Consider the following 17,388-nt stretch of genomic DNA (forward strand, 5'->3'; position numbering starts at 1 on the left):
AACCACATCCAAGGGTGAAAGACACAATTGCATGATCAGGAAACGTGAGAGGAAGGCCATGAAATCACTTATTTTGACTTCACTTTAGATCAAAGTCTCCATTGTAAGTTTTTGAGTCAACTCCCCTCGGCGGATGCTCCTGCCCTGAACCCACCGGCGACTCGGCCCGCTCTGCTCTGGACAGGTGCATCTCCCTGCGCCTCTGTCTTTCACCTGCATCTCCTCTCTGCGAAGGTCATGCCAATGGCCTTTTGCCTTGCCACACCGAGGGCCTACGAGCCTGAATCACAAATGCAGCTGGCGCCGCAGCTAAAGCAAGCAAGGGGCTGTGCTGGCTCTTTCCCCTCTCACTCAGCAAGAGGGGCCCTGAGGACTGACGGAGGTCACGAACCCAGCGCTGCTGTTTGAGTAAAGGCTGGGGTCACCCTCTCCCCGTGATGGAGATCACGAACCCAGTGACACTCTTCAAGTAAAGGCTCAGGTCATCCTCTCCCCACACTGGGAAGCCCATTCAAGACCAGTGCTGCAGGGCCCTAGATAAGCAAAACCACATGGCTAGTAAGTCAAAGCTTACCAATATCACTCAGTACAGATTAGCCGAAAAGGTCTTCTCGTAGGAAAAGAAAACCACCTACATCCTTCGTTCCCACCTCGCAGATGCCGGGAACACAGAGATGCAGTCTCTACCTCCCCAGGGACCCTGTGAGGCACGGGGCAGAGCGTGCAAGTCCACCCCCACACCACACAATGTGCCCCACCAGGTGGGAACACGCTGGACAGGTGCATGTGAGTGGCCGGCCACCTGGGCATCCCAAGGAAGTCATCCTGAAGGATGCATGGGAGCCATAGGGGCTAAGGGAGATGCAGCTCAAGCAGAGGGAGGAATTCCTGCAAGGCTCAGACATGGGAGCCATGGTGGGGCCCAGACACGGGAGCCACAGCAGGACCTGACAAGAGAGCCACAGCTGGGCCTGACACAGGAGCCACCATGGGTCTTGGACACAGGAACTACAGCAGGGCCGGACGCGGGAGCCACAGTGGGTCCTGGACACAGGAGCCATGGTGGGGCATGGACAAGGGAGCCATGGCAGGGCCCAAGAGACACACCACGGCCCCGACACAGGAACCACAGCTCAATGCAAGTGTGTGGTTCTCCAGCCTCACAAGAGGACCTGAGAGGATGTCAGGGGGCTGGGGAGGCTGGAGAGACAGAGTAACCCTGTTATTTAAAACTCCAACCGGAGTGTGATCAGAGATACCAGGGCAAGATAAAGGTAGGTGAACTTGTCCAAGAAGAAGGTGTGGTTTTTAAAAAGGTCTGGTTTAAGAAGATCTGGTGTAGGAAGGTGTGGTTTAAGAAGGTGCAGTTTAAGGTGTGGTTAGGAAGGTGTGGTTTTGTGCCTCTTTTTAGAATTTCTGCTACAGAGGACGCAATAGTCCCAGGAGGAAACCTACCAATGAAAGAATCTTCAAAAGCCAAAACGGTGACCCAGTCCTCACTATGTAGCCTCTTAAGCCAGACCTTGATCTCCTGTGCCACATAATAAAATGATGCCCTCCAAAGATTCAGTGGTCATTTGCCGCCAAACACCTGCTAAGTGTCCTACATAAGATGTGAATAAGTATTTGGTGACACATACACGGCTCACCCCACATAAGTGAATTTTGTGTGAAAATATTATCAGCTTTACATGGAAAATAAAGGACCTCCATTGGCAAAACCTTAGAAAAGCAACTTCAAAAGAAAACAGTACCTTTTAAGAAGAAAATATGTCAGCCTACATGGGACTTGAAGGATCTTTCTACTCAGATGTTGCCATGTTATTTTGGAAATAGGTTTCTCCTCTCTACCAGGAACAGCCTCTATCCTGGAGCTATTTTAAGACCTACTTGTTTTTTCCTAATAAGGATAATTATCTCCAAACAATCAAAATAATTTAGTGGTCAGGAACAGCGCACTCCCAAACATCACAGCAACAGCACAAGCTGACCTTTGCACAGTCTGCGTCACGCGGCTTCGGTGCCTCAGCAACCTGGTTTTCGTTTGAGGTGCAGGCAAGGAAACGCCGTCTTCGTCGTGAGCATCTAACCATCCTTCTCCTCCCGTCTTAGCAGAGAGGAGCATGGTTTCTGTAGCCCTGATGTGCCCATCCTTACAGTGTGGGATGCTCTCTCTCCAAACGGCACGTCTGACACTCAGAGAAGACAATGACATCATTCCATGTTTCTCAATATCAGGGACCAGTTGTTCTCACTGGACAAACGACTGTGTCATCTTTACATCAGTAGTCTGGGTCTGGAGCGTAACAGATGCGATTCCACCGTGAAAAGGTCTTCCTACCACGTGCACTCCTGAGGGGCAGCAGAAGCCATCCCCTGTCATGGTCCCTTTTACCAATGAGAAGCACAATGTGACTTCCATAAATTGCACTCGTACCGCATGTGTGAAGACCACAGTGCAGCCTGGCTTAGAAGCCATGCAACTTTGTGTTATAGAAAAGAAACATAAGTTAAGAGTCTTGGACCATTCAAGAAGTACCCTAGGGGCAAGAGACAGACTGAAGTTTATGTGACAAGGTCAAGACCAACCAAAACCAGCAAATGTTTGTTGAGGGCTTTCCATGCAGCAAGCATGTGAGAAGTTCATTACGTCTTTTAAGGAAACATCTTGCCCACCAATATTAAACTCGGACTTCAGAGACAACAGATTACACCAGATAAGGGAGGAGGAGAACTCCCTCCTGACAGAGCCATCAGGGGGATGGAATTCAGCCAGCAGCTGAGCACAGCCTGCAGACATGGTGTCAAAGGCAAAATGCCCTTCACTAGGCGTGTGCATGGACGGGTGTCGTGTTCACACCGTCATGATCTCTTCCCCCACCCTCACCTGCAAGATCCAGAAAGAAGCTGATTGGTTCAACAGAAAGCAAGTTGATTGCTCACACAAGGACCATACTCTGATTAAAAAAAAAAAAAAAATAGTAGAACCAACAGATTCCTCAAACCTGCCTCACAAGGAAGACACTGGGGAGGTACACGGCTGGGAAACCATGAAGAACTGAGACAAAGACAGCTCCGAACAAGCCAAGTCAGTCAACAGCGCAGTGTTTACCAAGGGCTGGCAGAACAGCCACGCTGCGTGTCCCCGGGACCACATTCCGCCCTCTGCTTCCCCGTGTCAAGCATTTTCGTTACTAATGTTGTGGAATCGCTACAAACACGTAGCAATGACAAATGTATACACTGTGGATATTCTGCTCTCCTCTGTCCTCATTTACAAACCGAACATCTTTACTTTTTACAATTTAAAACCCTTTCTATCAATGACAGTACAAACAGTACAGGAACCACAAAAATTTACTAATCAGGAATTCATCCAGTTTCTGCAAGAGACCAAGATCAAGCACGCACTCTAAACAAAGTACACGGTAGTGTGATTTTCATGTCTCTGAGACGTTGGTTAAACATACACGATCTGGAGATATTCAGAGAAAAAAAGGTCAAAATGAAACAAACGGTAAGTAGCTCTGAAGCTTCTCAATGATATCAAATTCACCCCATGACGACTTTTTGTGACCGCATTTTTCAATTATTCTAAATTTTAATTCACCTCTGTTTCATTCCAATATTTCTTTGTAATTAAACTCAATACATACATTCAACTCATGTTTTCTTGAAACCTAAACTTTAGCTTCATGAACTATTGATTCAATGCAAAAGGAACGTCAGAAAATGACAGTGAAACGTAGGTAGAATCAATAAAGGGTTCTTTGGGCTGTGGGGTTCGGGAACATCTGCAGATGTTGGGGTGCTGTGTGATCTGATTTGTGAGGGCTCCTTTCTTTCTCTTCCATGTCTGACCTTCCATACATAGCAGCAGGGAGGAGCCCCTCAGGTGCTCCCGGTGTGGCTCCTGGACCCCTGTCTCCCTGCATGGACTCAGCGCCCTCTGCAAGGAGGCAAGAGGCCCCAGAGTCAGACAGGCCGCCTGGGAAATGGTCAGGTAAACTCATTTTCATTCTACATTTGCAAGAAACTTCATGATGGAGCCTGTGGATTCGGGCCACGCTTGTGGGTGTTACTTACCTTGTAGCTGGCGGCCCTTGTACAGGTCCCGGGCTTTGGCTGGGTGGGCCCTGGCCGTGTTGTCACATTTCGGCTGCTCATACCTACGGGCAGGGGGAAGGCAGGGGAAGGAGAGAGAAAACAACGGGCTTGAGACGGGCTGTGCTTTGTCTTCCATTTCCGCAGTGTCCTACCCCAGCATACATCGTGACCTGTGGCTCTCATGCTGCAACACCCATGACCTCACTCCTTTCTGTCACCTTTGTGGACATTTGGCAGAGAAAACTATTCTTGCAGTCAGTAGGAAGAAGCACACTGTGACTTCAATCACACTGCAGGGCCGTCTCTCCATCGGTCTCTGAAACGAATCTCATCTAGCAGCTGCCAAGTGCCCACAGCTCCCCTCCTCCTACTGCAGGGCTGTACGGAGCAGCGTCCACACCTCCCCTCCTCTTACTGCAGTGCTCACACCTCCCCTCCTCCTACTGCAGGGCTGTACGGAGCAGCGTCCACACCTCCCCTCCTCTTACTGCAGGGCTGTACGGAGCAGTGTCCACATTTCCCCCTCCTCTTACTGCAGGGCTGTACGGAGCAGCGTCCACACCTCCCCTCCTCCTACTGCAGGGCTGTACGGAGCAGCATCCACACCTCCCCTCCTCCTACTGCAGGGCTGTATGGAGCAAGCAGTTGAGTTGTTTCATCAGAGCAGGAGTGTGTGCACGAGGACAGAGGGTGTGACCACTACCCCCACCCCGCCCAAGGAAAGGACACAAAGGACTTCAGGATTTAGATTCCTGTAGCACCAAAGGCCAACTCATCTCCAATCCACCTCATGAAGCTACAAAAGTTTCCCTCAGTGTTAAAAAAAAAAAAAAAAAATTAGACTCTCTGGTCCCACTTAGCATCAATGGCAAAGTGCAGGTGAAGTCCTGAACAGGTGGGGCTGACATCCAAGAGGGCAGGTGCCCTGGCTGCTGCGGCTGCAGGGCTCGTGGGAGCAGGTGTCTCCGTGGTTCTATTGAATTTGCAGTGGGAACCAGGGCGCCTGTCCCTAAGGGTGTCAGATCCAAATCCGGATAAACAGCTCATAAACACTGACATATGCGTGCCATTCAGCAGCGCTTGACCAAGGCCTGCTTTGCTCAGGTTTTATCCTTGTCTTGGGTGTAAGGCAAGGGGACCCCTCTCACGCAGACCACCAGCCTCACCCAGCGGAGGAGGTGGACATTTAAATAGAGCGCGGGCCACCATGGGAACCTGCCTCCCGGAGCCCCCACCCCAAAGGAGGACGACCTTCTGCACACAGAAGTCCTTCACCGTGGCTTTCACCAAGAAGTGGAGCTTCTCACTGGCATGAAGGAGATGCCGGGGAGGTGCGTTACTGGGAGATGGGAGATTTCTGGGTCAGCGCACCCACTGCCCCTTCCTGTGGACTCGCAGGACCCCAGATGGCCCACACCAACCTTCCTCCCTTCCCCTCCACTCAGCTGACCTCACGCTGGATGGCAGCTCCCCAGCCCCCGCCCCTCCCGTCCATGCATGTCAGGCACGTGGAATCCTTCGTGGAGGCCTCCTCAGGCCCTGGCAAGTGACACACTGGGAGACACAGAGTCCGCCGGCACCGTCATGGGGCACAGGCGCAGTCTTGGGGCTCCGGAAAGACTCCTTGGAAAATGAGGAAGATAAGCAGGAGGCCGGCAGGAGGGGGTGTGGGAGGAACGTGCCGGTCCGCAGCCCTGAGGTGGTCAGGAGGCCAGAGTTCTGCCGGTTCTCATCCTCTCCCTCTGCCCTAGTTTCCTTTTTCATTCTTAAAGAAAGGGCTACAAGATCCTATTTACCTCACAGAGATCATTTTAGGTTCTACTTTTTTCATTGCTTACATGCTTTTCAGTCATAGAAAATAAAACGAAATTTCTCTCTAAAGGGACATATGTGAAGTGTTCTAACAGAGGCCCCAGAGAGTCCAGCAGTCCCAGAGAAAGGACCCCACCCAGCTGTCATAAGAGTCAGGAACCGCACACTCCTGCCGCCCTTGGCCCCCAATAGCCTCTTTGATACCAGAAAACCTGCCGCCTGTCACACGAACTTAATTTATCTTTTTGAAATCTGGTTTTTGAAATGAAAGTCTCTGACACACTCTGGCAAACAAGTTATCACATTCTAAGCAAAAGCCATCCTGGCTAACACGTGAAACCCCATCTCTACTAAAAATACAAAAAAAAAAAAAAATTAGCGGGGCATGGTGGTAGGAGCCTGTAGTCCCAGCTACTCAGGAGGCTGAGGTGGGAGAATGGCGTGAACCCAGGAGGCGGAGCTTGCAGTAAGCAGAGATGGTGCCACTGCACTCCAGCCTGGGTGACAGAGCGAGACTCCGTCTCAAAAAAAAAAAAAAAAAAAAAAGTGGGGATGGGGGTCAGCCCCAAGAGGTTACAAGAAAGATGAACTCAGTAAAGGAGCTGTTACCCAGCCAGGAATCTCCTAATGCAGCTGCTGCTGCGGCCGGCAGGTGAAAAGTAAAACATTCACCCAGAGATGATGTGTACAAGAAGCTGGCTTCCTGAGGGATTAGTAAGCTCTTATTTTTACCCATGCATGTTAAATCTGTAGAACTAGGGCACTCTCAGGGCTGAAAGATCTTCACTTCAAGCTCTGGGGCAGCGTCTTGGGGGCTGAACTGAGACCTACATTAGAATGGACACCTTCCTACCCGAGGGCTTGTGAAGGGTGAGCTGCAAAAAGCCAGGCAAATGTCCCAGCTCGGAATGGATGACGTGGACTCTGAGGATAGAGTCCCAGCCCTCAGGGGCCATCTTGCTTCTCAGAGTATCGGAGGGCACACCTGGTTGGAGCCCTGGGCTGCTCTGTAGCGTTAGAAAAAGGAAGTGTTAACATGAACTCTGTGTTGTGCTCCTGAAGCCCTTCAGGATCAGCACTTTTATCCTTCACGAGGGCGGCATGAGACTAGATCATTTCTTACCCTCATTCCGAATCTCCCAGCTCCAAAGCAATCTGGAAGCCCGCCACCCTGGATGGGCATTTCGGTTTTGTTCCAAATTTGGGCTAGAGGTAGGTTGCAAATCTCATCACTGATGTTAATATAAAAATATATATTTAAGGGACAGTATTCTGCTTCTTTTAATGAGTAGCGTGAAATGCCCACGACTTGAAGAATTGGCATTCTCAAGACAGGAGAAAGAGGAGAAATAAGTCCGTTAATTTCAGCTTTGACCTACATCACCATTCTTTTTCAATAGGTTTAGTTTAACTTATTTGTATAAGAAAAAACACAAATGTCTCTTCTGTCATTGCCTGTCAGATACCAGGCTCTCTGCCAGGGAGAAATGCAGTCCTATGCCCACACGACCCTCTGCTTACCCCACTGAGAGACACGTGCTGGGGTTGGAGAACAGAGGCTACACACCTCACTGAGACACATGCTCTGGGGTCAGGGAACAGAGGCTGCCCAGATGTGAGGTAGGAACAGCCAGCGGATGGATGGCAGACAGACGAAGCCTTCATCAGCCTCTCTGTTCTGGGCACAAATGCAGAATCTGGCCATCAGCCTGACTCAGCTCAGTCCGACAGCCCCTTCCCACTCTCTCCCCACTACTGTTAGTGGCCCAGGGGAAACTTGCCCCTTGGCTCCCACCTGGACTCTACCATTCATGGGGGCCTGCACTCATGACAGGTGCCTGGACCCCTCCTTCCGGGATCTGCAAACAATGACCAAGATGCCAATTTTGACACAAAAGTCAGGAGCACTAGGAAGGGCTGAAGCCTCTGCCCCTCCTCATGTCTCCTTCAAAGTGATGGCTCCAACTAGGAACTGCACCAGAGCAAGCTGCCCCCGCCCCCGGCTCATCTAGACAGAGTGGCATGTGTCTGTGGTCCTTGGGATGAGTCCACCACAAAGCTAATGCCTTTTAATTCTCATGCACGGTGACATGAGGAAAAGAGAGGTCACATATAAAGGACGATGCATTTTGTGTTTATAGCTTCTTATTGTTATTGGATTATTAAATGTTTCTTCCCCGTCAGGAAATTTAGAGGATGATTAAAGAAAACAAATACTTTAACTGCCAACCCAGGTATAAATCAAAACTATAAAGTATCTCCCTGGGACTGTTATTTCAGAAAATTAATAAGAAAATTGCACTGATGGAACAGAGGGTGTTTAAATAGAAATGGGACCTGGCTACTCAATAATGGCAGAATCACTGGGAGATGAGGACTAGTGAAGCTGGCTGTGGCTTATCAGATACTGCCTAATATTGACTATTTTGCCTGGTACCCAGTACCCATATCTCCCTAGGTGATCAACTTAAACCAGTTTAAACCTACTCAATTTTTCTTGCCAGCAGTGGGTTTAGCCATGGGCATATGATCTAATTCTGACCAATGATCCATTAATTAAATTTGCTAGCAGAATTCTAGGGAAGGTATTTTTGGCTCCAGAGAAACAAAGAGATGGGTTTCTGTATCCTCTGAGCACTGTGGCATCTGGATGAGATGTCCGGATCTGTTGCAGCCATCCTGTGACCAAGAGGGGAACCTGCCTCATGGCCAAGAAAACAGAATGAGGGTGTCAGGGCAGATTTGGGAGAGGGAATGTCCTCGGCAACATTGCCAGGTGACAGCCTCAACCGAAGCTGAGGCTGCTCCACTGCTGTGCCTCTCAGGGAGATCACGCCGTCTCTGCTCATTTATATTTATTTGTCAGTTTCTCATCTCACTACATGAAACCAAAAGCTTTCTAACCGATACACTACACCTTTTGATAAAAACTGCACTGGGTTCTGGGGCTGGGCCCTCAGTGGCATTCACCACCTCTGACCGGGCTGGCCTTCTGCAGGCTTCCTTACTCCCCTACCAACTTCTTGAGGTCTCAACTCTAATGTCAGCATTTCAGGGAGTCGCCCCTGCCATTTCCTTCAAGCTGTGCCCCATCCCAAGTCCCTCTTGTGGATTATTGGTTTTTTTTCCCTCCAGAGCATTTGACATGATACCACATGTTTACTCATGTCTGCTAAGTGTGATGTGTTTGTTTGGCTTATTATCTGCATCCTCCCATTAGCATGCAGGCTCCGTGGAAGCAGGGACTGTGCCTGTTTTGTTCACTGGTGTATCCCCAGCTCCCAGAATGATGCCTGGAACACTGAGGGCATTCACATGTTTATTGAATAAAAGGTGAATGGATAAATGTGAGTGCTTTTCAGGATTGTTGAGAGATTGTATCATTCCTCTGCTAAACTGTCCCGCAGCTTCCCAGGGGAGCTGGGATGTGACGGGTGTTCCAGCCCCATAGTGAGTGGGCCTACTCTGTTCTCTGGCTTCCACCAGCTCTCTAGCTGCTCCCCATCGCCCCTCCCGTATGACACCCCCAGTATTAATCTGTTCTCATGCTGCTGTGAAGAAATACCTGAGACTGGGTAATTTCTAAAGAAAAGAGGTTTAGTTGACTCACAGTTCAGCATGGCTGGGAGGCCTCAGGAAACTTACAGTCATGGAGGAAAGCAAAGGAGAAGCAGGTACCTCTTCACAGGGTGGCAGGATGGAATGAGTGCAACCAGGGGAAATGTCAGACACTTATAAAACCATCAGATCCATGAGAACAGCACGGGGGAAACCACCTGCATGATCCAATCACTTCCCACAGCATAGGTCCCTCCCGCAACACGTGGGGATTACGGAAATTACAATTCAAGATGAGATTTGGGTGGGGACACAGCCAAACCTTGTCACTCCCCATTCAGACACACCAGACTCATCTCTCCCAGGACTCTGCACTCCCTGCCCTCTGCCTGAAACAACCCTCTCCACCCACTGTGGCTCCAACTACCTCCAGCATCTCAGCCTCAGAGAGGCCTGTGCCGGCACCCTGACCTGCCCTCACTGGGCCCAGCCCTGGTCTTGCCCCACCACCTCTACCATCTTTGTGTCTACCACCTGTCTAACTGTTTGCACAAGGAACCAGACCCTGCAGGCTGCCTCTCCTTCCACGTTTGTAACAAAAGCAAGACTTTCTTAGCCACAGACCCTGCTCCATGTGGCTGTGGGCGCCGAGAGGGTAATCCTAGTCCAGCCCTGGGTGCTGAAACAGGAACCACAACAGGTCCCTTCCCCTTTTCTCCCCAGCCCAAGGCAGGTCTGGGTCTGGGCGTTCAGTGATATTCCGGCCAATTAGGGTGAGGCGAAACCACTGCAGGCGGGTGGGGAAGGGTTTTCTCTGCTGACAAACAGAAAAACAGTCTTTCTTTCTCCAAAATACGTTATCACTGCTACATATGATGCCCTAACAGCTATGACATGAACAAGCCGCAAAGCACCCCAGGAAGAGGAAGACAGCAGAACAGACCAAAACAACTACCGCCCCCTCACCCACAACGACGTCTGACAATTACGTCTTCGAACTGCTGAAATCGTCCAGAACTTCCCTGTCTCTATAGAGTTGAATGAGAAGTACATTCTGAGACTAGGTAAGTTTGGGGGCTTTCTGTTGGCAGCAAGGTACAACAGTTCTGGGCCTGACGCCCCCCTGGCAGAGTGTAAACCGCAGGAGACGTGGGGCTTCTCCTCTCTTATTCAACGCTATTTCCTCAGTCCCTGGAAGAGGGTTTGAATGTTGTCGACAATCAGTATTTGTGGTGAATGAATGAATGGAAAATAATAAAGGTAAAATCACATGCCGAATCTAAGGAGTTGTCTCCATTTGTTTAATTTCATGTTCTTTCTGAAACTCCAAGAAGACGGAGCTGCCCCCTTCTGTAGGCAGAAATAGGGAACGGGACAGCCAGAGACTTTTCTTTCTACCGTGAAAGCAGGATGAAGTCCAGGCGGAATGAAACCAGCATCGATGGACGGGAAGAGAGGGGTTATTGTGCTTCTAGCCTATCACAATATTGGATGTTGGCGGGTTCTTCAGGGACAACGTTATAAATGCTGATCTCATAATTTCAGAGCCAGTTTGAGGAGCTCTGGGTTTGACAGCTTAAAGATTTTCACTGGTGTGTGTAAAACAGCGTCTGCCAGCGGTCTCCACCTCTGTTAGAGGGGCCTCACTGGGGGCTGGGGCTGCCCCAACTTATATGCACAGTAAACCAGCGAGAGCTCTAAGAGACGCAGAAACATTGCTTCCAAGAAAGGTTTCTCAGACAACAGTACTCCCTGTACACCTAGGCACCAAGATTAAAAAAATCTTGGTGAAACAGGCATTAGTCAGCTTGAGCCCCTGGAAACCACACAATTTCCCCTACAAATGTCTACTGGTGACACCTGATGACAAATTTGGAAAATAATATAGGAATTATTATATAATTCTCATACCAAAACCTTGAAAAGGTTTGTGTTCTCTTCAAGCCCCGCGGAGCACACGGGTTTACGTTCTCTTCAGGTCCTGCAGAGCACATGGGTTTGAACCAATCCCCCATATCAGCCCCGCAGAAGCCAAGCCTCAGCCGCTGGCCTCAGCACCCCTGTGCAGTGTCGGCTGAGTGGGGTGTCAAGAGCAGACGGTCAGCCAGGGCGACCGGACAGTGGAGCGCCGGCTAGGAAGGGGCGGCACTCACACACCGGCGTCATCACACTCCCCAAAGCAGGACTCCCACCGGGCCAGACGGTGATGGGTGGACCCGATCTTGGTGAAACAGGCATTAGTCCCCTTGAGCCCCTGGAAATTACACAGTTTCCCCCACAAATGTCTACTGGTGACACTTGATGACAAATTTGGAAAATAATTTAGGAAGCATCCAAATGGTCATGCCTAAGCATTAGAGGTGACATCAGTGGCTACATTTGATAACATTTACGAGATAATATTTTCATAGATTTTAAAACTATTTTTATATACATCTAGGAAAAATCAAAGTCAAATTCATGTTACAAAGAGCTGCAAACCCGTTTCTACTCACGGTTATACAATTTCCATGAACACACAGCTCTTGTTCTTCGGGTGCTACAGTGAAATCCCTCACGTTGCTCCAACTCACACAAAACTCGAGTGAACAAGTTATTTTTGTATTTCAGACTCTCGAATAACTTTCATTGCCCTTGTCTTTAGCACAGTCTCACTTTTTCTAAAAATGATAAATTCCGGACACACATGTGTGAATACCATAAAAAGCCATCTTGGACAATGGGTTCTTTCAGCTTATGAAATGCTGAGCTCCCTTTGCCAAAACCAGGAGCAGAAGGAAGTTGCCACTGGTATTTGATGCTGTCCACGTTTCCACCCTGGCACTGGGCCCCAGAGCCACTTTTCAGATTCTGAGTGGGGCAGAGGAGCTGGCGCTGCCTGTGAAGGCGAAGGCCCTGCTGCTCTCCAGCTGCCACTTGGGCGGTTTTGGAGGCCATCCAAGAAACGGTTTCCTCCAACAGCTGAAGCAGAATTTCGCTCTTGTCGCCCAGGCTGGAGTGCAATGGCGGATCTTGGCTCACTGCAAGCTCCACCTCCTGGGTTCAAGCCATTCTCCTGCCTCAGCCTCCCGAGTAGCTGGGACTACAGGCATTTGCCACCACGGCTGGCTAATTTTTTGTATTTTTACTAGTGATGGGGGTTTCACTATATTGTCCAGGCTGGTCTCGAACTCTTGACCTCAGGTGATCCATCCACCTCGGCCTCCCACAGTTCTGGGATTACAGGCGTGAGCCACCACGCCCGGCCCAGCCACTGGCTTTTACAGGCACCTCATGCGAAAGAGCAGAGGATCACCCGGCGCTGGGTGATCACGACTTGGAGTCCCAGACCATCCAGGTGAGGAGGTGCAACACCCCCAGCTGTTGGAGAGATTGCATGTGCGAGTGTGTGGGGAGAGTGTGTGTGTGAGTGTTGGTGTGTGTGGGAAGTGTATGAGTGTGGGTGAGTGTGTATGAGAGTGTGTGGGGGAAGTGTGTGAATGGGCACGTGTGTGAGTGTGGGGGTATGTCGGGGGAGTTAGTATGGGTGTGTGTATGAGAGTGTGAGTGTGAGAGTGTGGGTGTGGGGGAGTATGTGTGGGTATAAGTGTGTGTGTGTATGAGTGTGGGGGGAGTGTGTGTGTGTGGGGAAGTGTGTGAGTGTGGGTATGAGTGTGTGTGAAAGTGTGTGTGAGAGTGTGTGTGAGAGTGTATGTGTTTGGGGGATTGTATGAATTTAGGTGTGAGTGTGTGTATGTGTGTATGGGTGTGGGGGAAGTATGTGAGGGTGGGTATGAGAGTGTGTGGGGAGGAGAGTGTGTGAGTCTGTGTGTGGGGGGGAAGTGTGTGTGTGGGTATGAGTGTGTGAGAAAGTGTGTGAGTGTGGGTGTTTAGGGGATTGTTTGAGTGTGTGGGGGGAGTGTGTGAGTGTGCATGGCGGTGGGGGAGTGAGTGTGTGTGTGAGTGTGGGTGTTTGGGGGGATTGTATGAGTGTGGGTGTGAGTGCGAGTGTGTGTGTGTTGGGGGGAGTGAGTGTGTGAGTGTGGGTGTTTGGGGGATTGTATGTGTGTGTGGGAGCAGTGTGTGTGTGGGGGTGGGGAACGTGTGAGTGTGCGAGTGTGGGTGTTTGGGGGGATTGTATGAGTGTGGATGTGAATGTGTGTCTGAGTGTACTTGAGTGTGTGTGGGGGAGTGTGTGAGTGTGGGTGTGTGTGTTTGAGTGTGTGGGGGGAGTGTGTGTGTGTGTGTTGTGTATGGGTGAGTGTTGTGAGTGTGTGTGAGTGTGTGTGTGCATGTGTGTGTACTCAGTGTGAGTGTGTGTGTGAGAGTGTGTGTCCGTGTGTGTGTGAGTGTGTGTGAGTGTGTGTGTCCGTGTGTGTGTGTGAGTGTGTGTCCGTGTGTGTGTGAGTGTGTGTGAGTGAGAGTGTGTGTGTGTGAGTGTGTGTGTGTGTGAGTGAGAGAGTGTGTGTGTGTGAGTGTGTGTGAGTGTGTGTGTGTGCATGCACGTCGGGGATGTGAGGGTTCTGCTTTCCTGGCTTTCACACCCCAAAGCCTCCTGTGGTCACGGAGGTGGGTGCGGCCTATTTACCTTGTGGATGTGCCGGGAATGGGGCGCCCGGTGTCCACCAGGACGCACCAGCAGTACCCCGTGGAGGGGTGGCACTGCACTGGCTTGTAGAGGCCGCCGTGCGCACACTCAGGGATCACCACGTTGTCATTCTTGGGCTGCTTGGCTTCCTCCAGGGCAGACTGGTGCTCTTGGTCACAGGATGACACTGCGGGGAAGAAGAAGGCGAAAGGTGAGCAGGATCCAGGGATGTCGTCCCACATGCAGAGCTCCTGGGAGGCCACAGAGAACTGCCAAGAACGGTGTGGTCCTCCTTCACCCCGGGAGCAGGAGGGCCTGCCAGCGTCGGGGCACAGTGGGAGAGGCAGAAGCTCATGGGGAAGCTCAAGCAGCTCCAATTCCCGCAGCCTGGCGTGCTGCTGTGATCCTGGAACTGTCAACAGCATCCCCACGCGACGGACATTCCTGCTCAACACGCGGCACAGCTCACAAGTCAGCATGGGCAGTCGCCTGGGAGAGGGGATCCACGAGCAGTTCTGACGCCCGCAGGACTCCTGAATGTGACCAGGTAGAACAAGCCCTGTGGCTGGAAGGTCTTCTCTGCTCCCTGCTCTGAGCCACCTGTCATTGAGGCTGGAGACTCCTCAGAGCAGGCCCCAGGGCAAGGTCGTGTTTAGACTCCGAGGCTCCCTGTGTGATCCCTCTGCCCTCATTCTCAACATGCGGTTCATTGCCCCCGCTAAGCCCCAAACGAGAGGATGACTTGGAAGAAAATCCACTCTCTCACCTGGGGCCTCCCCAAGGTCTGACTTAGGTCTAAGCAGAACAGGTGCAGGCTATCTAAAAGTTGTTCAGCCCCAAATCGTGAAAATTTCCACTGCACTATTTCCAAACCAAGCTTTGTTAGTGAAAACTGGTAAAGAATAATAATGAGAGGTATTCATACTCGGCCTGTGAACCAGGCATTGTGCTACATGAATACTGAACTCACTCACATGCAAATAAAACAATGACAAAAATTCTAGGACCTCACATTGCCATGTGCAAAGGTTAGTCTCTTTTGGTTAATAAACTCAGTTTCTCCTTGTGTTTAGGTATGTATGTCTGACATCCATCTTCTGCCCGAAATAGTTAAGCCAGGAATACCTGAGAATGAGTGCGTGCTGGCAACCCCCTCCTGACTGGCCCTCACTAGGGGGAGAGCGGTAGCATCTAGGAATGAAAGACCATGTGACCTATTGGTGGCTGCAGCAGGAACACGCAGGTGGAGCGGCAGGGGCAGCCTCTCTGCTCAGCCTGAAGGGAACTCGGGCTGGGACGTCCCGAATCTCTCCTAGTGGAAGTGATTTTCCACAAATGGTGCTTTAAGACTGCTTTGAAGCTGATTAGCTACAGTGTATAGTTTATAGGGCTTTTATGACCCTAAAAGGGGATATCAGACAGGTGGGACACATTAGGAAGCTGGTAAGAGCTGCTCAGCACCGCCAAAGCTGGTGTGGTAAGTCCATATCACAGCCCAACACAAAGGATTGTTCTGGGGATTAAAAGCGATTATAGGTGCATTGTGGCATATTGACACAGTTCCACAAATGTTAGCTATTGCTTTGATTATTTTTCCAATGCTAAAAGGATGCCTGGCTTATAACAGGCACTCAATAATTTTCTTTTGAGATAAATAATTGTGATGGTATTAATGGAAACCACCCTGATTTTAGCATATCTAGCAACTCTGTTTAACATCTGAGGATAATCAGATACATAATTTTATGATTAGTCCATTACTGACTATATTACCAAATGCTACTATTAGATTTTGTAAAAGCATATACGTTTTGTGTCTTCACTGCAAGAATGTAAAAACAAATGTTACCTTTTGGACTCTCCCCTATAGTTCTATTCCAAAGTGACTAACAATCACTCTCCCCTGGTGATCTCATACGCTGTACTCAGACACTTGAAAGAGAGGATGATAAACATTAAAGTGAAGTCATCGTGTCTGCTCAGATCAACATTTTTTTGAATAAGCTCAGAACTCACGGGTCATTCAAATCTCACAATAGGTGCTCAAAATCCGTTTAATGAACAAGAGAAGAAGCAGAAAGAAATCTGTCAATGACTGAAGTTTCATGATTCTGTCTTATAAGTTCTGTACTTTTTTGTGGGCTCCAGGTTTTGCTCAGCAAATGCACAGGTGCATCAATAAAACCCACCTCTGGGTTATAGTAAAGAGGCTTTTGCCCCAACGATAACAAGGAAACTGGTAAGAAAAAAAAAGGACAATGATTTGCATTTCTCTCTGAATTGCTCAGTAAGTTATTTTAGGTCATGGAAGAAACTGAGAACAGCAGGGGTTGCGCTAAATGTTTCTGGAGGTTGTTGCTTTGCAGAAATCCTCAGAGCACATGATGCATCACTCAATGGAACTGTGTCTCCAGAGAGCAGCCGCTGAGGATGGCGGGAACCGCCTCTCCAGCAGCACCCTGGAAACTCAGCACCGCCGTGTTCACGTGGCGCCTGTTCATGCCTCTCCAGCAGCACCCTGGAAACTCAGCACCGCGGTGTTCACGCGGCGCCTGTTCACGCCTCTCCAGCAGCACCCTGGAAACTCAGCACTGCCGTGTTCACGTGACGCCTGTTCATGCCTCTCCAGCAGCACCCTGGAAACTCAGCACCGCCGTGTTCACGTGACGCCTGTTCGTGCCTGTCCAGCAGCACCCTGGAAACTCAGCACTGCTGTGGCACTTCTTCAGAAATTTTATTAGTGCACAGAATTTATGGTGTGATGATCCAGACATGAGACAACTTTCTGTGCTCTATCCAGGGACATGCTGCATCTATAGAAATCATTCTCGAAAATTCTTGATACCTCTCTCTTGAGGATTTTATGTGATATTTGAAAGCTTATCATAAGCAAAATAAGATGGATTAAGTCAACCTCTTAAAATTTTATGAGCATGATATAAAATATCAAAGGTATTATAGCAGAGTCAGAAGAAACCTTGTGTTTGTTTATGTAAACATCGTGGTTGATGAAGGCTGTTAACCCATGCAGTTTTATCTGATAAACCTGGCTCCATGAGGGAACTTCAAACTCACTGGAGAAATGCAATTCCATTTTCTTTTAGTAAGGGCCACAATGGAGGCAGAAGATCTTTAAACAAACCGATGATGGCCCTTGGGAAGAGAAGGCCACAGAACATAATTTCCACATGTGACAGTCACCTCCCCCCGGGACATCCCAGAATGCAGCGTTCTGCAGGCAGAGCTGACTGGAGTGGTTCTCTCTGGCAGGAAACAAGTCCTTGTTCTATAAAGGACTTAATCATGCCGGTAGAGGGAGGGAGAAGGGGTGAATCCGCACATGA

General features: G+C 49.7%; 1 protein-coding gene across 2 annotated transcripts in view; it reads right to left on the bottom strand.

Moving 5' to 3' along the window:
- Window positions 1-17,388, bottom strand: part of SMOC2 (SPARC related modular calcium binding 2) — a 213,262-nt gene that overhangs the window by 52,356 nt on the left and 143,518 nt on the right. For both annotated transcript variants that reach the window (XM_025383441.1, XM_025383440.1), the window contains exons 8-9: window positions 14,045-14,231; window positions 4,087-4,169 (exon numbers count right to left, since the gene is read on the bottom strand). In XM_025383441.1, coding sequence (XP_025239226.1) covers window positions 4,087-4,169; window positions 14,045-14,231 — 270 coding nt within the window. The remainder of the gene's footprint in view (window positions 1-4,086; window positions 4,170-14,044; window positions 14,232-17,388) is intronic.

This window comes from Theropithecus gelada, chromosome 4 (genome assembly GCF_003255815.1).
Source record: "Theropithecus gelada isolate Dixy chromosome 4, Tgel_1.0, whole genome shotgun sequence".
Taxonomy (NCBI): domain Eukaryota; kingdom Metazoa; phylum Chordata; class Mammalia; order Primates; family Cercopithecidae; genus Theropithecus; species Theropithecus gelada.